The sequence below is a fragment of the Salvelinus fontinalis genome, chromosome 14 (assembly GCF_029448725.1).
Source record: "Salvelinus fontinalis isolate EN_2023a chromosome 14, ASM2944872v1, whole genome shotgun sequence".
Lineage (NCBI taxonomy): Eukaryota > Metazoa > Chordata > Actinopteri > Salmoniformes > Salmonidae > Salvelinus > Salvelinus fontinalis.
In genome coordinates, this window is record NC_074678.1 from 15,270,677 (window position 1) to 15,292,473 (window position 21,797).

General features: G+C 41.6%; 1 protein-coding gene across 10 annotated transcripts in view; it reads right to left on the reverse strand.

Annotated features, from left to right (window-relative positions):
- Nucleotides 1–21,797, reverse strand: part of LOC129869534 (exocyst complex component 2-like) — a 196,599-nt gene that overhangs the window by 151,132 nt on the left and 23,670 nt on the right. For all 10 annotated transcript variants that reach the window (XR_008761965.1, XM_055944020.1, XM_055944014.1 and 7 more), the window contains 2 exons: nucleotides 20,074–20,187; nucleotides 19,074–19,198 (listed from right to left, as the gene is read on the reverse strand). Coding sequence is in view for 9 of the 10 variants with exons in the window: in XM_055944020.1 (XP_055799995.1) it covers nucleotides 19,074–19,198; nucleotides 20,074–20,187 (239 nt within the window). In the remaining variant the exon portion in view is untranslated. The remainder of the gene's footprint in view (nucleotides 1–19,073; nucleotides 19,199–20,073; nucleotides 20,188–21,797) is intronic.

A 21,797-nucleotide genomic window follows, 5' to 3' on the forward strand; every position in this document is an offset into this window, starting at 1 on the left:
CCCACTGTAAAACACCACACTAATGTTATCCCAAACCACACGTGTCTTATTCTAACTCCCACTGTAAAACAACAAACTAATGTTATCCCAAACCACACCTGTCTTATTCTCACTCACACTGTAAAACACCACACTAATGTTATCCCAAACCACACGTGTCTTATTCTAACTCCCACTGTAAAACACCACACTAATGTTATCTCAAACCACACCTGTCTTATTCTCACTCCCACTGTAAAACACCACACTAATGTTATCCCAAACCACACGTGTCTTATTCTAACTCCCACTGTAAAACACCACACTAATGTTATCCCAAACCACACTTGTCTTATTCTAACTCCCACTGTAAAACACCACACTAATGTTCTCAAACCACACCTGTCTTATTCTAACTCCCACTGTAAAACAACAAACTAATGTTATCCCAAACCACACGTGTCTTATTCTAACTCCCACTGTAAAACACCACACTAATGTTATCCCAAACCACACCCGTCTTATTCTAACTCCCACTGTAAAACACCACACTAATGTTATCCCAAACCACACGTGTCTTATTCTCACTCCCACTGTAAAACACCACACTAATGTTATCCCAAACCACACGTGTCTTATTCTCACTCCCACTGTAAAACACCACACTAATGTTATCCCAAACCACACCTGTCTTATTCTCACTCCCACTGTAAAACACCACACTAATGTTATCCCAAACCACACCTGTCTTATTCTAACTCCCACTGTAAAACACCACACAAATGTTATCCCAAACCACACGTGTCTTATTCTCACTCCCACTGTAAAACACCACACTAATGTTATCCCAAACCACACGTGTCTTATTCTCACTCCCACTGTAAAACACCACACTAATGTTATCCCAAACCACACGTGTCTTATTCTAACTCCCACTGTAAAACACCACACTAATGTTATCCCAAACCACACGTGTCTTATTCTAACTCCCACTGTAAAACAACAAACTAATGTTATCCCAAACCACACCTGTCTTATTCTCACTCACACTGTAAAACACCACACTAATGTTATCCCAAACCACACGTGTCTTATTCTAACTCCCACTGTAAAACACCACACTAATGTTATCTCAAACCACACCTGTCTTATTCTCACTCCCACTGTAAAACACCACACTAATGTTATCCCAAACCACACGTGTCTTATTCTAACTCCCACTGTAAAACACCACACTAATGTTATCCCAAACCACACTTGTCTTATTCTAACTCCCACTGTAAAACACCACACTAATGTTATCCCAAACCACACGTGTCTTATTCTCACTCCCACTGTAAAACACCACACTAATGTTATCCCAAACCACACGTGTCTTATTCTCACTCCCACTGTAAAACACCACACTAATGTTATCCCAAACCACACGTGTCTTATTCTCACTCCCACTGTAAAACACCACACTAATGTTATCCCAAACCACACGTGTCTTATTCTAACTCCCACTGTAAAACACCACACTAATGTTATCCCAAACCACACCTGTCTTATTCTAACTCCCACTGTAAAACACCACACTAATGTTATCCCAAACCACACGTGTCTTATTCTCACTCCCACTGTAAAACACCACACTAATGTTATCCCAAACCACACCTGTCTTATTCTAACGCCCACTGTAAAACACCACACTAATTTTATCCCAAACCACACCTGTCTTATTCTAACTCCCACTGTAAAACACCACACTAATGTTATCCCAAACCACACTTGTCTTATTCTAAATCCCACTGTAAAACACAACACTAATGTTATCCCAAACCACACGTGTCTTATTCTCACTCCCACTGTAAAACACCACACTAATGTTATCCCAAACCACACGTGTCTTATTCTCACTCCCACTGTAAAACACCACACTAATGTTATCCCAAACCACACGTGTCTTATTCTAACTCCCACTGTAAAACACCACACTAATGTTCTCAAACCACACCTGTCTTATTTTCACTCACACTGTAAAACACCACACTAATGTTATCCCAAACAACACGTGTCTTATTCTAACTCCCACTGTAAAACACCACACTAATGTTATCCCAAACCACACGTGTCTTATTCTCACTCCCACTGTAAAACACCACACCAATGTTATCCCAAACCACACGTGTCTTATTCTCACTCCCACTGTAAAACACCACACTAATGTTATCCCAAACCACACCTGTCTTATTCTAACGCCCACTGTAAAACACCACACTAATGTTATCCCAAACCACACCTGTCTTATTCTAACGCCCACTGTAAAACACCACACTAATGTTATCCCAAACCACACCTGTCTTATTCTCACTCACACTGTAAAACACCACACTAATGTTATCCCAAACCACACCCGTCTTATTCTAACTCCCACTGTAAAACACCACACTAATGTTATCCCAAACCACACCTGTCTTATTCTAACTCCCACTGTAAAACACCACACTAATGTTATCCCAAACCACACGTGTCTTATTCTCACTCCCACTGTAAAACACCACACTAATGTTATCCCAAACCACACGTGTCTTATTCTCACTCCCACTGTAAAACACCACACTAATGTTATCCCAAACCACACCTGTCTTATTCTCACTCCCACTGTAAAACACCACACAAATGTAATCCCAAACCACACCTGTCTTATTCTAACTCCCACTGTAAAACAACAAACTAATGTTATCCCAAACCACACCTGTCTTATTCTCACTCCCACTGTAAAACACCACACTAATGTTATCCCAAACCACACCTGTCTTATTCTAACTCCCACTGTAAAACAACAAACTAATGTTATCCCAAACCACACCTGTCTTATTCTCACTCACACTGTAAAACACCACACTAATGTTATCTCAAACCACACCTGTCTAATTCTAACTCCCACTGTAAAACACCACACTAATGTTATCCCAAACCACACGTGTCTTATTCTAACTCCCACTGTAAAACACAACACTAATGTTATCCCAAACTACACCTGTCTTATTCTAACTCCCACTGTAAAACACCACACTAATGTTCTCAAACTACACCTGTCTAATTCTAACTCCCACTGTAAAACACCACACTAATGTTATCCCAAACCACACGTGTCTTATTCTAACTCCCACTGTAAAACACCACACTAATGTTATCCCAAACCACACCTGTCTTATTCTAACTCCCACTGTAAAACACCACACTAATGTTATCCCAAACCACACCCGTCTTATTCTAACTCCCACTGTAAAACACCACACTAATGTTATCCCAAACTACACCTGTCTTATTCTCACTCCCACTGTAAAACACCACACTAATGTTATCCCAAACCACACCTGTCTTATTCTAACTCCCACTGTAAAACACCACACTAATGTTATCCCAAACCACACCTGTCTTATTCTCACTCCCACTGTAAAACACCACACTAATGTTATCCCAAACCACACCTGTCTTATTCTCAATCCCACTGTAAAACACCACACTAATGTTATCCCAAACCACACGTGTCTTATTCTCACTCCCACTGTAAAACACAACACTAATGTTATCCCAAACCACACGTGTCTTATTCTCACTCCCACTGTAAAACACCACACTAATGTTATCCAAAACCACATGTGTCTTATTCTAACTCCCACTGTAAAACACCACACTAATGTTATCCCAAACCACACCTGTCTTATTCTAACTCCCACTGTAAAACACCACACTAATGTTATCCCAAACCACACGTGTCTTATTCTCACTCCCACTGTAAAACACCAAACTAATGTTATCCCAAACCACACCTGTCTTATTCTAACGCCCACTGTAAAACACCACACTAATGTTATCCCAAACCACACGTGTCTTATTCTAACTCCCACTGTAAAACACCACACTAATGTTCTCAAACCACACCTGTCTTATTCTCACTCCCACTGTAAAACACCACACTAATGTTATCCCAAACCACACGTGTCTTATTCTCACTCCCACTGTAAAACACCACACTAATGTTATCCCAAACCACACGTGTCTTATTCTCACTCCCACTGTAAAACACCACACTAATGTTATCCCAAACCACACGTGTCTTATTCTCACTCCCACTGTAAAACACCACACTAATGTTATCCCAAACCACACGTGTCTTATTCTCACTCCCACTGTAAAACACCACACTAATGTTATCCCAAACTACACCTGTCTTATTCTAACTCCCACTGTAAAACACCACACTAATGTTATCCCAAACCACACGTGTCTTATTCTCACTCCCACTGTAAAACACCAGACTAATGTTATCCCAAACCACACCTGTCTTATTCTAACGCCCACTGTAAAACACCACACTAATTTTATCCCAAACCACACCTGTCTTATTCTAACTCCCACTGTAAAACACCACACTAATGTTCTCAAACCACACCTGTCTTATTCTAACTCCCACTGTAAAACACCACACTAATGTTCTCAAACCACACCTGTCTTATTCTAACTCCCACTGTAAAACAACAAACTAATGTTATCCCAAACCACACGTGTCTTATTCTAACTCCCACTGTAAAACACCACACTAATGTTATCCCAAACCACACCCGTCTTATTCTAACTCCCACTGTAAAACACCACACTAATGTTATCCCAAACCACACGTGTCTTATTCTCACTCCCACTGTAAAACACCACACTAATGTTATCCCAAACCACACGTGTCTTATTCTCACTCCCACTGTAAAACACCACACTAATGTTATCCCAAACCACACCTGTCTTATTCTCACTCCCACTGTAAAACACCACACTAATGTTATCCCAAACCACACCTGTCTTATTCTAACTCCCACTGTAAAACACCACACAAATGTTATCCCAAACCACACGTGCCTTATTCTCACTCCCACTGTAAAACACCACACTAATGTTATCCCAAACCACACGTGTCTTATTCTCACTCCCACTGTAAAACACCACACTAATGTTATCCCAAACCACACGTGTCTTATTCTAACTCCCACTGTAAAACACCACACTAATGTTATCCCAAACCACACGTGTCTTATTCTAACTCCCACTGTAAAACAACAAACTAATGTTATCCCAAACCACACCTGTCTTATTCTCACTCACACTGTAAAACACCACACTAATGTTATCCCAAACCACACGTGTCTTATTCTAACTCCCACTGTAAAACACCACACTAATGTTATCTCAAACCACACCTGTCTTATTCTCACTCCCACTGTAAAACACCACACTAATGTTATCCCAAACCACACGTGTCTTATTCTCACTCCCACTGTAAAACACCACACTAATGTTATCCCAAACCACACCTGTCTTATTCTCACTCCCACTGTAAAACACCACACTAATGTTATCCCAAACCACACGTGTCTTATTCTCACTCCCACTGTAAAACACCACACTAATGTTATCCCAAACCACACGTGTCTTATTCTCACTCCCACTGTAAAACACCACACTAATGTTATCCCAAACCACACGTGTCTTATTCTAACTCCCACTGTAAAACACCACACTAATGTTATCCCAAACTACACCTGTCTTATTCTAACGCCCACTGTAAAACACCACACTAATTTTATCCCAAACCACACCTGTCTTATTCTAACTCCCACTGTAAAACACCACACTAATGTTCTCAAACCACACCTGTCTTATTCTAACTCCCACTGTAAAACACCACACTAATGTTCTCAAACCACACCTGTCTTATTCTAACTCCCACTGTAAAACACCACACTAATGTTATCCCAAACCACACCTGTCTTATTCTCACTCACACTGTAAAACACCACACTAATGTTATCCCAAACCACACGTGTCTTATTCTAACTCCCACTGTAAAACACCACACTAATGTTATCCCAAACCACACCTGTCTTATTCTCACTCCCACTGTAAAACACCACACAAATGTAATCCCAAACCACACGTGTCTTATTCTCACTCCCACTGTAAAACACCACACTAATGTTATCTCAAACCACACCTGTCTTATTCTCACTCCCACTGTAAAACACCACACTAATGTTATCCCAAACCACACCTGTCTTATTCTCACTCCCACTGTAAAACACCACACTAATGTTATCCCAAACCACACGTGTCTTATTCTCACTCCCACTGTAAAACACAACACTAATGTTATCCCAAACCACACGTGTCTTATTCTCACTCCCACTGTAAAACACCACACTAATGTTATCCAAAACCACATGTGTCTTATTCTAACTCCCACTGTAAAACACCACACTAATGTTATCCCAAACCACACCTGTCTTATTCTGACTCCCACTGTAAAACACCACACTAATGTTATCCCAAACCACACGTGTCTTATTCTCACTCCCACTGTAAAACACCACACTAATGTTATCCCAAACCACACCTGTCTTATTCTAACGCCCACTGTAAAACACCACACTAATGTTATCCCAAACCACACGTGTCTTATTCTAACTCCCACTGTAAAACACCACACTAATGTTCTCAAACCACACCTGTCTTATTCTCACTCCCACTGTAAAACACCACACTAATGTTATCCCAAACAACACGTGTCTTATTCTAACTCCCACTGTAAAACACCACACTAATGTTATCCCAAACCACACGTGTCTTATTCTAACTCCCACTGTAAAACACCACACTAATGTTATCCCAAACCACACGTGTCTTATTCTCACTCCCACTGTAAAACACCACACTAATGTTATCCCAAACCACACGTGTCTTATTCTCACTCCCACTGTAAAACACCACACTAATGTTATCCAAAACCACATGTGTCTTATTCTCACTCCCACTGTAAAACACCACACTAATGTTATCCCAAACCACACGTGTCTTATTCTAACTCCCACTGTAAAACACCACACTAATGTTCTCAAACCACACCTGTCTTATTCTCACTCCCACTGTAAAACACCACACTAATGTTATCCCAAACCACACTTGTCTTATTCTAACTCCCACTGTAAAACACCACACTAATGTTATCCCAAACCACACGTGTCTTATTCTCACTCCCACTGTAAAACACCACACTAATGTTATCCCAAACCACACGTGTCTTATTCTCACTCCCACTGTAAAACACCACACTAATGTTATCCCAAACCACACGTGTCTTATTCTCACTCCCACTGTAAAACACCACACTAATGTTATCCCAAACCACACGTGTCTTATTCTCACTCCCACTGTAAAACACCACACTAATGTTATCCCAAACTACACCTGTCTTATTCTAACTCCCACTGTAAAACACCACACTAATGTTATCCCAAACCACACGTGTCTTATTCTCACTCCCACTGTAAAACACCAGACTAATGTTATCCCAAACCACACCTGTCTTATTCTAACGCCCACTGTAAAACACCACACTAATTTTATCCCAAACCACACCTGTCTTATTCTAACTCCCACTGTAAAACACCACACTAATGTTCTCAAACCACACCTGTCTTATTCTAACTCCCACTGTAAAACACCACACTAATGTTCTCAAACCACACCTGTCTTATTCTAACTCCCACTGTAAAACAACAAACTAATGTTATCCCAAACCACACGTGTCTTATTCTAACTCCCACTGTAAAACACCACACTAATGTTATCCCAAACCACACCCGTCTTATTCTAACTCCCACTGTAAAACACCACACTAATGTTATCCCAAACCACACGTGTCTTATTCTCACTCCCACTGTAAAACACCACACTAATGTTATCCCAAACCACACGTGTCTTATTCTAACTCCCACTGTAAAACACCACACTAATGTTATCCCAAACCACACGTGTCTTATTCTAACTCCCACTGTAAAACAACAAACTAATGTTATCCCAAACCACACCTGTCTTATTCTCACTCACACTGTAAAACACCACACTAATGTTATCCCAAACCACACGTGTCTTATTCTAACTCCCACTGTAAAACACCACACTAATGTTATCTCAAACCACACCTGTCTTATTCTCACTCCCACTGTAAAACACCACACTAATGTTATCCCAAACCACACGTGTCTTATTCTAACTCCCACTGTAAAACACCACACTAATGTTATCCCAAACCACACTTGTCTTATTCTAACTCCCACTGTAAAACACCACACTAATGTTATCCCAAACCACACGTGTCTTATTCTCACTCCCACTGTAAAACACCACACTAATGTTATCCCAAACCACACCTGTCTTATTCTCACTCCCACTGTAAAACACCACACTAATGTTATCCCAAACCACACGTGTCTTATTCTCACTCCCACTGTAAAACACCACACTAATGTTATCCCAAACCACACGTGTCTTATTCTCACTCCCACTGTAAAACACCACACTAATGTTATCCCAAACCACACGTGTCTTATTCTAACTCCCACTGTAAAACACCACACTAATGTTATCCCAAACTACACCTGTCTTATTCTAACTCCCACTGTAAAACACCACACTAATGTTATCCCAAACCACACGTGTCTTATTCTCACTCCCACTGTAAAACACCAGACTAATGTTATCCCAAACCACACCTGTCTTATTCTAACGCCCACTGTAAAACACCACACTAATTTTATCCCAAACCACACCTGTCTTATTCTAACTCCCACTGTAAAACACCACACTAATGTTCTCAAACCACACCTGTCTTATTCTAACTCCCACTGTAAAACACCACACTAATGTTCTCAAACCACACCTGTCTTATTCTAACTCCCACTGTAAAACAACAAACTAATGTTATCCCAAACCACACGTGTCTTATTCTAACTCCCACTGTAAAACACCACACTAATGTTATCCCAAACCACACGTGTCTTATTCTCACTCCCACTGTAAAACACCACACTAATGTTATCCCAAACCACACCTGTCTTATTCTCACTCCCACTGTAAAACACCACACTAATGTTATCCCAAACCACACCTGTCTTATTCTAACTCCCACTGTAAAACACCACACAAATGTTATCCCAAACCACACGTGTCTTATTCTCACTCCCACTGTAAAACACCACACTAATGTTATCCCAAACCACACGTGTCTTATTCTCACTCCCACTGTAAAACACCACACTAATGTTATCCCAAACCACACGTGTCTTATTCTAACTCCCACTGTAAAACACCACACTAATGTTATCCCAAACCACACGTGTCTTATTCTAACTCCCACTGTAAAACAACAAACTAATGTTATCCCAAACCACACCTGTCTTATTCTCACTCACACTGTAAAACACCACACTAATGTTATCCCAAACCACACGTGTCTTATTCTAACTCCCACTGTAAAACACCACACTAATGTTATCTCAAACCACACCTGTCTTATTCTCACTCCCACTGTAAAACACCACACTAATGTTATCCCAAACCACACGTGTCTTATTCTAACTCCCACTGTAAAACACCACACTAATGTTATCCCAAACCACACTTGTCTTATTCTAACTCCCACTGTAAAACACCACACTAATGTTATCCCAAACCACACGTGTCTTATTCTCACTCCCACTGTAAAACACCACACTAATGTTATCCCAAACCACACGTGTCTTATTCTCACTCCCACTGTAAAACACCACACTAATGTTATCCCAAACCACACGTGTCTTATTCTCACTCCCACTGTAAAACACCACACTAATGTTATCCCAAACCACACGTGTCTTATTCTAACTCCCACTGTAAAACACCACACTAACGTTATCCCAAACCACACCTGTCTTATTCTAACTCCCACTGTAAAACACCACACTAATGTTATCCCAAACCACACGTGTCTTATTCTCACTCCCACTGTAAAACACCACACTAATGTTATCCCAAACCACACCTGTCTTATTCTAACGCCCACTGTAAAACACCACACTAATTTTATCCCAAACCACACCTGTCTTATTCTAACTCCCACTGTAAAACACCACACTAATGTTATCCCAAACCACACTTGTCTTATTCTAAATCCCACTGTAAAACACAACACTAATGTTATCCCAAACCACACGTGTCTTATTCTCACTCCCACTGTAAAACACCACACTAATGTTATCCCAAACCACACGTGTCTTATTCTCACTCCCAATGTAAAACACCACACTAATGTTATCCCAAACCACACGTGTCTTATTCTAACTCCCACTGTAAAACACCACACTAATGTTCTCAAACCACACCTGTCTTATTCTCACTCCCACTGTAAAACACCACACTAATGTTATCCCAAACAACACGTGTCTTATTCTAACTCCCACTGTAAAACACCACACTAATGTTATCCCAAACCACACGTGTCTTATTCTCACTCCCACTGTAAAACACCACACCAATGTTATCCCAAACCACACGTGTCTTATTCTCACTCCCACTGTAAAACACCACACTAATGTTATCCCAAACCACACCTGTCTTATTCTAACGCCCACTGTAAAACACCACACTAATGTTATCCCAAACCACACCTGTCTTATTCTAACGCCCACTGTAAAACACCACACTAATGTTATCCCAAACCACACCTGTCTTATTCTCACTCACACTGTAAAACACCACACTAATGTTATCCCAAACCACACCCGTCTTATTCTAACTCCCACTGTAAAACACCACACTAATGTTATCCCAAACCACACCTGTCTTATTCTCACTCCCACTGTAAAACACCACACTAATGTTATCCCAAACCACAAGTGTCTTATTCTCACTCCCACTGTAAAACACCACACTAATGTTATCCCAAACCACACGTGTCTTATTCTCACTCCCACTGTAAAACACCACACTAATGTTATCCCAAACCACACCTGTCTTATTCTCACTCCCACTGTAAAACACCACACAAATGTAATCCCAAACCACACCTGTCTTATTCTAACTCCCACTGTAAAACAACAAACTAATGTTATCCCAAACCACACCTGTCTTATTCTCACTCCCACTGTAAAACACCACACTAATGTTATCCCAAACCACACCTGTCTTATTCTAACTCCCACTGTAAAACAACAAACTAATGTTATCCCAAACCACACCTGTCTTATTCTCACTCACACTGTAAAACACCACACTAATGTTATCTCAAACCACACCTGTCTAATTCTAACTCCCACTGTAAAACACCACACTAATGTTATCCCAAACCACACGTGTCTTATTCTAACTCCCACTGTAAAACACAACACTAATGTTATCCCAAACTACACCTGTCTTATTCTAACTCCCAATGTAAAACACCACACTAATGTTCTCAAACTACACCTGTCTAATTCTAACTCCCACTGTAAAACACCACACTAATGTTATCCCAAACCACACGTGTCTTATTCTAACTCCCACTGTAAAACACCACACTAATGTTATCCCAAACCACACCTGTCTTATTCTAACTCCCACTGTAAAACACCACACTAATGTTATCCCAAACTACACCTGTCTTATTCTCACTCCCACTGTAAAACACCACACTAATGTTATCCCAAACCACACCTGTCTTATTCTAACTCCCACTGTAAAACACCACACTAATGTTATCCCAAACCACACCCGTCTTATTCTAACTCCCACTGTAAAACACCACACTAATGTTATCCCAAACTACACCTGTCTTATTCTCACTCCCACTGTAAAACACCACACTAATGTTATCCCAAACCACACCTGTCTTATTCTAACTCCCACTGTAAAACACCACACTAATGTTATCCCAAACCACATGTGTCTTATTCTCACTCCCACTGTAAAACACCACACTAATGTTATCCCAAACCACACGTGTCTTATTCTAACTCCCACTGTAAAACACCACACTAATGTTCTCAAACCACACCTGTCTTATTCTCACTCCCACTGTAAAACACCACACTAATGTTATCCCAAACCACACTTGTCTTATTCTAACTCCCACTGTAAAACACCACACTAATGTTATCCCAAACCACACGTGTCTTATTCTCACTCCCACTGTAAAACACCACACTAATGTTATCCCAAACCACACGTGTCTTATTCTCACTCCCACTGTAAAACACCACACTAATGTTATCCCAAACCACACGTGTCTTATTCTCACTCCCACTGTAAAACACCACACTAATGTTATCCCAAACCACACGTGTCTTATTCTCACTCCCACTGTAAAACACCACACTAATGTTATCCCAAACCACACCTGTCTTATTCTCACTCCCACTGTAAAACACCACACTAATGTTATCCCAAACCACACGTGTCTTATTCTCACTCCCACTGTAAAACACCACACTAATGTTATCCCAAACCACACGTGTCTTATTCTCACTCCCACTGTAAAACACCACACTAATGTTATCCCAAACCACACCTGTCTTATTCTCACTCCCACTGTAAAACACCACACAAATGTAATCCCAAACCACACCTGTCTTATTCTAACTCCCACTGTAAAACAACAAACTAATGTTATCCCAAACCACACCTGTCTTATTCTCACTCCCACTGTAAAACACCACACTAATGTTATCCCAAACCACACCTGTCTTATTCTAACTCCCACTGTAAAACAACAAACTAATGTTATCCCAAACCACACCTGTCTTATTCTCACTCACACTGTAAAACACCACACTAATGTTATCTCAAACCACACCTGTCTAATTCTAACTCCCACTGTAAAACACCACACTAATGTTATCCCAAACCACACGTGTCTTATTCTAACTCCCACTGTAAAACACAACACTAATGTTATCCCAAACTACACCTGTCTTATTCTAACTCCCAATGTAAAACACCACACTAATGTTCTCAAACTACACCTGTCTAATTCTAACTCCCACTGTAAAACACCACACTAATGTTATCCCAAACCACACGTGTCTTATTCTAACTCCCACTGTAAAACACCACACTAATGTTATCCCAAACCACACCTGTCTTATTCTAACTCCCACTGTAAAACACCACACTAATGTTATCCCAAACTACACCTGTCTTATTCTCACTCCCACTGTAAAACACCACACTAATGTTATCCCAAACCACACCTGTCTTATTCTAACTCCCACTGTAAAACACCACACTAATGTTATCCCAAACCACACCCGTCTTATTCTAACTCCCACTGTAAAACACCACACTAATGTTATCCCAAACTACACCTGTCTTATTCTCACTCCCACTGTAAAACACCACACTAATGTTATCCCAAACCACACCTGTCTTATTCTAACTCCCACTGTAAAACACCACACTAATGTTATCCCAAACCACATGTGTCTTATTCTCACTCCCACTGTAAAACACCACACTAATGTTATCCCAAACCACACGTGTCTTATTCTAACTCCCACTGTAAAACACCACACTAATGTTCTCAAACCACACCTGTCTTATTCTCACTCCCACTGTAAAACACCACACTAATGTTATCCCAAACCACACTTGTCTTATTCTAACTCCCACTGTAAAACACCACACTAATGTTATCCCAAACCACACGTGTCTTATTCTCACTCCCACTGTAAAACACCACACTAATGTTATCCCAAACCACACGTGTCTTATTCTCACTCCCACTGTAAAACACCACACTAATGTTATCCCAAACCACACGTGTCTTATTCTCACTCCCACTGTAAAACACCACACTAATGTTATCCCAAACCACACGTGTCTTATTCTCACTCCCACTGTAAAACACCACACTAATGTTATCCCAAACTACACCTGTCTTATTCTAACTCCCACTGGAAAACACCACACTAATGTTATCCCAAACCACACGTGTCTTATTCTCACTCCCACTGTAAAACACCAGACTAATGTTATCCCAAACCACACCTGTCTTATTCTAACGCCCACTGTAAAACACCACACTAATTTTATCCCAAACCACACCTGTCTTATTCTAACTCCCACTGTAAAACACCACACTAATGTTCTCAAACCACACCTGTCTTATTCTAACTCCCACTGTAAAACACCACACTAATGTTCTCAAACCACACCTGTCTTATTCTAACTCCCACTGTAAAACAACAAACTAATGTTATCCCAAACCACACGTGTCTTATTCTAACTCCCACTGTAAAACACCACACTAATGTTATCCCAAACCACACCCGTCTTATTCTAACTCCCACTGTAAAACACCACACTAATGTTATCCCAAACCACACGTGTCTTATTCTCACTCCCACTGTAAAACACCACACTAATGTTATCCCAAACCACACGTGTCTTATTCTAACTCCCACTGTAAAACACCACACTAATGTTATCCCAAACCACACGTGTCTTATTCTAACTCCCACTGTAAAACAACAAACTAATGTTATCCCAAACCACACCTGTCTTATTCTCACTCACACTGTAAAACACCACACTAATGTTATCCCAAACCACACGTGTCTTATTCTAACTCCCACTGTAAAACACCACACTAATGTTATCTCAAACCACACCTGTCTTATTCTCACTCCCACTGTAAAACACCACACTAATGTTATCCCAAACCACACGTGTCTTATTCTAACTCCCACTGTAAAACACCACACTAATGTTATCCCAAACCACACTTGTCTTATTCTAACTCCCACTGTAAAACACCACACTAATGTTATCCCAAACCACACGTGTCTTATTCTCACTCCCACTGTAAAACACCACACTAATGTTATCCCAAACCACACCTGTCTTATTCTCACTCCCACTGTAAAACACCACACTAATGTTATCCCAAACCACACGTGTCTTATTCTCACTCCCACTGTAAAACACCACACTAATGTTATCCCAAACCACACGTGTCTTATTCTCACTCCCACTGTAAAACACCACACTAATGTTATCCCAAACCACACGTGTCTTATTCTAACTCCCACTGTAAAACACCACACTAATGTTATCCCAAACTACACCTGTCTTATTCTAACTCCCACTGTAAAACACCACACTAATGTTATCCCAAACCACACGTGTCTTATTCTCACTCCCACTGTAAAACACCAGACTAATGTTATCCCAAACCACACCTGTCTTATTCTAACGCCCACTGTAAAACACCACACTAATTTTATCCCAAACCACACCTGTCTTATTCTAACTCCCACTGTAAAACACCACACTAATGTTCTCAAACCACACCTGTCTTATTCTAACTCCCACTGTAAAACACCACACTAATGTTCTCAAACCACACCTGTCTTATTCTAACTCCCACTGTAAAACAACAAACTAATGTTATCCCAAACCACACGTGTCTTATTCTAACTCCCACTGTAAAACACCACACTAATGTTATCCCAAACCACACCCGTCTTATTCTAACTCCCACTGTAAAACACCACACTAATGTTATCCCAAACCACACGTGTCTTATTCTCACTCCCACTGTAAAACACCACACTAATGTTATCCCAAACCACACGTGTCTTATTCTCACTCCCACTGTAAAACACCACACTAATGTTATCCCAAACCACACCTGTCTTATTCTCACTCCCACTGTAAAACACCACACTAATGTTATCCCAAACCACACCTGTCTTATTCTAACTCCCACTGTAAAACACCACACAAATGTTATCCCAAACCACACGTGTCTTATTCTCACTCCCACTGTAAAACACCACACTAATGTTATCCCAAACCACACGTGTCTTATTCTCACTCCCACTGTAAAACACCACACTAATGTTATCCCAAACCACACGTGTCTTATTCTAACTCCCACTGTAAAACACCACACTAATGTTATCCCAAACCACACGTGTCTTATTCTAACTCCCACTGTAAAACAACAAACTAATGTTATCCCAAACCACACCTGTCTTATTCTCACTCACACTGTAAAACACCACACTAATGTTATCCCAAACCACACGTGTCTTATTCTAACTCCCACTGTAAAACACCACACTAATGTTATCTCAAACCACACCTGTCTTATTCTCACTCCCACTGTAAAACACCACACTAATGTTATCCCAAACCACACTTGTCTTATTCTAACTCCCACTGTAAAACACCACACTAATGTTATCCCAAACCACACGTGTCTTATTCTCACTCCCACTGTAAAACACCACACTAATGTTATCCCAAACCACACGTGTCTTATTCTCACTCCCACTGTAAAACACCACACTAATGTTATCCCAAACCACACGTGTCTTATTCTCACTCCCACTGTAAAACACCACACTAATGTTATCCCAAACCACACGTGTCTTATTCTAACTCCCACTGTAAAACACCACACTAATGTTATCCCAAACCACACCTGTCTTATTCTAACTCCCACTGTAAAACACCACACTAATGTTATCCCAAACCACACGTGTCTTATTCTCACTCCCACTGTAAAACACCACACTAATGTTATCCCAAACCACACCTGTCTTATTCTAACGCCCACTGTAAAACACCACACTAATTTTATCCCAAACCACACCTGTCTTATTCTAACTCCCACTGTAAAACACCACACTAATGTTATCCCAAACCACACTTGTCTTATTCTAAATCCCACTGTAAAACACAACACTAATGTTATCCCAAACCACACGTGTCTTATTCTCACTCCCACTGTAAAACACCACACTAATGTTATCCCAAACCACACGTGTCTTATTCTCACTCCCAATGTAAAACACCACACTAATGTTATCCCAAACCACACGTGTCTTATTCTAACTCCCACTGTAAAACACCACACTAATGTTCTCAAACCACACCTGTCTTATTCTCACTCCCACTGTAAAACACCACACTAATGTTATCCCAAACAACACGTGTCTTATTCTAACTCCCACTGTAAAACACCACACTAATGTTATCCCAAACCACACGTGTCTTATTCTCACTCCCACTGTAAAACACCACACCAATGTTATCCCAAACCACACGTGTCTTATTCTCACTCCCACTGTAAAACACCACACTAATGTTATCCCAAACCACACCTGTCTTATTCTAACGCCCACTGTAAAACACCACACTAATGTTATCCCAAACCACACCTGTCTTATTCTAACGCCCACTGTAAAACACCACACTAATGTTATCCCAAACCACACCTGTCTTATTCTCACTCACACTGTAAAACAACAAACTAATGTTATCCCAAACCACACCTGTCTTATTCTCACTCCCACTGTAAAACACCACACTAATGTTATCCCAAACCACACCTGTCTTATTCTAACTCCCACTGTAAAACAACAAACTAATGTTATCCCAAACCACACCTGTCTTATTCTCACTCACACTGTAAAACACCACACTAATGTTATCTCAAACCACACCTGTCTAATTCTAACTCCCACTGTAAAACACCACACTAATGTTATCCCAAACCACACGTGTCTTATTCTAACTCCCACTGTAAAACACAACACTAATGTTATCCCAAACTACACCTGTCTTATTCTAACTCCCACTGTAAAACACCACACTAATGTTCTCAAACTACACCTGTCTAATTCTAACTCCCACTGTAAAACACCACACTAATGTTATCCCAAACCACACGTGTCTTATTCTAACTCCCACTGTAAAACACCACACTAATGTTATCCCAAACCACACCTGTCTTATTCTAACTCCCACTGTAAAACACCACACTAATGTTATCCCAAACTACACCTGTCTTATTCTCACTCCCACTGTAAAACACCACACTAATGTTATCCCAAACCACACCTGTCTTATTCTAACTCCCACTGTAAAACACCACACTAATGTTATCCCAAACCACACCCGTCTTATTCTAACTCCCACTGTAAAACACCACACTAATGTTATCCCAAACTACACCTGTCTTATTCTCACTCCCACTGTAAAACACCACACTAATGTTATCCCAAACCACACCTGTCTTATTCTAACTCCCACTGTAAAACACCACACTAATGTTATCCCAAACCACACGTGTCTTATTCTAACTCCCACTGTAAAACACCACACTAATGTTATCCCAAACCACACCCGTCTTATTCTAACTCCCACTGTAAAACACCACACTAATGTTATCCCAAACTACACCTGTCTTATTCTCACTCCCACTGTAAAACACCACACTAATGTTATCCCAAACCACACGTGTCTTATTCTAACTCCCACTGTAAAACACCACACTAATGTTATCCCAAACCACACGTGTCTTATTCTAACTCCCACTGTAAAACACCACACTAATGTTATCCCAAACCACACGTGTCTTATTCTCACTCCCACTGTAAAACATCACACTAATGTTATCCCAAACCACACCTGTCTTATACTCTTTTCAGACAGATGGAATGTGCCGCCTTGAAAGTGCCTCGGCTAAGGGTACACTATAGCTTTTTCAAAAGCCAACACAAAACCATCTCTGGAGATAGTTTTGAAGCACCACTGAACAGGCATTTTACTTGTCTATAATGGAATACCTCCTCTGAAGCAGGCTTGACCTCCATCACTATGGGACCAGAACTGTCAATCAAATAATCTCGAGCTGCCTGCGCGCAGCCCACTCTCTCCTAAAAGAAAGTATGTTAAAGTTCATTAAATACTGTGACTTACCAAGACGTTTAGTAGAAAGAAAACTACCATATCATAAAATAAAACGCCATTTAAAAAAACACAGCAACACATCAATCAGCAAGGTTTATTGCTGTCAGGGAAACAATCCCGGACATTATATGCCGGAGCAGAATTCTACTGTCAGAAAAGGCAGAGATGCTCCTGATGCGGCACTTTTTTTAAATTGTCTGAAAGGTTATCTACTGTCGCTATCGACGCGTTACTGTAGAAGTGTTCTATGTCTGTAAAGGATATTAGTCAAACACACACTGCAATAGACCAGAGCCTCACAAACTTTTATTTGCATCATGAGAGCCATGTACCTTCAACCCTGAAACATGTTTACATTCATTGTCTTTATACGGTTACCATCTACCTGTGTAATAACACACATAAAATGTATATACCACACACTCGCTGTGTAGTATTGACGTACAGTGTAAAAAACACATACTCTGTGTATAGTCTGTGTGTAACGTGTACTGTATCTTTACCTGCGAGGGCGTCCTGTGCCTCAAAGAAAGTGCTGAGGCCTCCCTTCACGTAGGCCAGACTGCCCTCGTTCTTCCTAGTGGCTTGCTTCTTCAGGTTACTGGCTGCCATACGCAACTGGTCAAAACTGAGAGGGGGAGGGAGGGAAAGAGAGAGCGAGATGAAAAAGAAAAGTGGGATATGAAAGTTAAACTCTGTTTACTTCCAAGTGTGACACCGTCCCATCAGTCAGAGGAGTGTGTGTGTGCGTACGATTTTCTATGTGTAACGCACACGAGTGAGAGTCTGCACAAGCATGCGTGTGTGTACTTTGGAAGTGAATGGAAGTTTCCTCTGGAGGAAGAAACACAGGCCCTGTCAACCCAAAACAGCCCAACCCAGTAGCCCTACAGTTGCTGCCCAGGAGCAGACAGGATCCATCCGCTAGACTGGGGGGTTAGATGGAGGGGAACCATGATGGATGACAGGGAGGAAACCAGGAGAGACTAATAATAACCTGACAGACATGCTGACAAACACTGTCCTAGTATGACAGAGACCAGGGGTCAGAGGTCAACAAGAGAAAGAACAATTCCTCCACATGTCCAAAGTTTTCTGCCAAGTCAGGGGTCAGGGATCAACAAGGATTGGAGCTAGATTGTATTTATTTACAGACTAGCTCTGTCTCTGGGTCAGTGGATTGATTGGATGGACTGAGAACCACGTAAAAAAAAAAAAAAAAAAATGTTTTTTTTGTAAACTATATTGAGGCTTTTGTTAAATGCATTTTAAATAAATTGTGATTTGATTTGATGATAAAGACAACATTCAAAAAAACATTCACTGCATTACTTCCAACAGTGTTTCTGACTAGTAGTTTGATCGTTTGGCTAGAGGGCTGACGTTCATCAACATATTAGTTGGGATGGTGCGCTGGCTGGTACAGGAGAAATATACTTGTGATTGGCTGTGTGTCTGACCCAGAGGTCGTAGAAAATAGATAGGTAGGTAGGTCTGACCTACCTGGTGACAGAGTGGTTCTCGATGAGGTACCAGGTGGCTGAGAAGTTCTCGCTGGTGAAATCCCCACTCACCCCTGGGAACATGGCCTCCAGATCTTTCAGAGGGACCTTACCCCTGGGGGAGAAAACGGATTACAAAGAAACCCTGTGAAATGTATGTTTTATATCTTCTATGTATGGTCATGCTGTGGTCCTGTTTGGTCATGCCGTGGTCCTGTACGGTCATGCCGTGGTCCTGTACGGTCATGCCGTGGTCCTGTACGGTCATGCTGTGGTCCTGTACGGTCATGCTGTGGTCCTGTACGGTCATGCTGTGGTCCTGTACGGTCATGCTGTGGTCCTGTACGGTCATGCTGTGGTCCTGTACGGTCATGCTGTGGTCCTGTACGGTCATGCTGTGGTCCTGTACGGTCATGCTGTGGTCCTGTACGGTCATGCTGTGGTCCTGTACGGTCATGCTGTGGTCCTGTACGGTCATGCTGTGGTCCTGTACGGTCATGCCGTGGTCCTGTACGGTCATGCTGTGGTCCTGTATGGTCATGCTGTGGTCCTGTACGGTCATGCCGTGGTCCTGTACGGTCATGCTGTGGTCCTGTACGGTCATGCTGTGGTCCTGTATGGTCATGCTGTGGTCCTGTATGGTCATGCTGTGGTCCTGGTTGGTCATGCCGTGGTCCTGTACGGTCATGCTGTGGTCCTGTTTGGTCATGCTGTGGTCCTGTACGGTCATGCTGTGGTCCTGTACATGCTGTGGTCCTGTACATGCTGTGGTCCTGTACGGTCATGCTGTGGTCCTGTACGGTCATGCTGTGGTCCTGTACGGTCATGCTGTGGTCCTGTACGGTCATGCTGTGGTCCTGTACGGTCATGCTGTGGTCCTGTACGGTCATGCTGTGGTCCTGTACGGTCATGCTGTGGTCCTGTACGGTCATGCTGTGGTCCTGTACGGTCATGCTGTGGTCCTGTACGGTCATGCTGTGGTCCTGTACGGTCATGCTGTGGTCCTGTACGGTCATGCTGTGGTCCTGTTCGGTCATGCTGTGGTCCTGGTTGGTCATGCTGTGGTCCTGTACGGTCATGCTGTGGTCCTGTACGGTCATGCTGTGGTCCTGTATGGTCATGCTGTGGTCCTGTATGGTCATGCTGTGGTCCTGTACGGTCATGCTGTGGTCCTGTACGGTCATGCTGTGGTCCTGTTTGGGTCAGTTGGTAGAGTGATTGTGGGTTGGATTTCTCTTGATCACCCATACGGATAATGGATTCAGGAACATTTGGTTAAAAGCAAACATATTATTATAGATTATGCTGCTTACCCCATTTCTCTCTTTGACAATAAAAGTTGAAACTTGAACACAATCTACACAAACAATACATAATAGGTAATGCTTACAACTGTACATAGTTACACAAATAAGAAATAACATATCCATGACATTGTACAAAATAACAAGAATGTCCTTCTTAATGAGGTGAAAGGTGAGTTGGGGTGTTTGTATAAAGTCATCCAGCAGGGGTCAGTGTGAGGCCAGGCTGTGCCCAAGGAGGGAGGCCCGGGCGTGGGAAGAGCAGTGTGTGACGCATGGGTGCCCCTTGAGGAACCAGAGCTCATTAGGAAGGTTTGATCTGTGGTAATGACCCATGGGCTACACAAACTAAACCCTAAACCCCCCCTCCATCCAGCCTTTACTGTAATGTACTGGAGCACACTGAGCCCTCAGGGAGTGA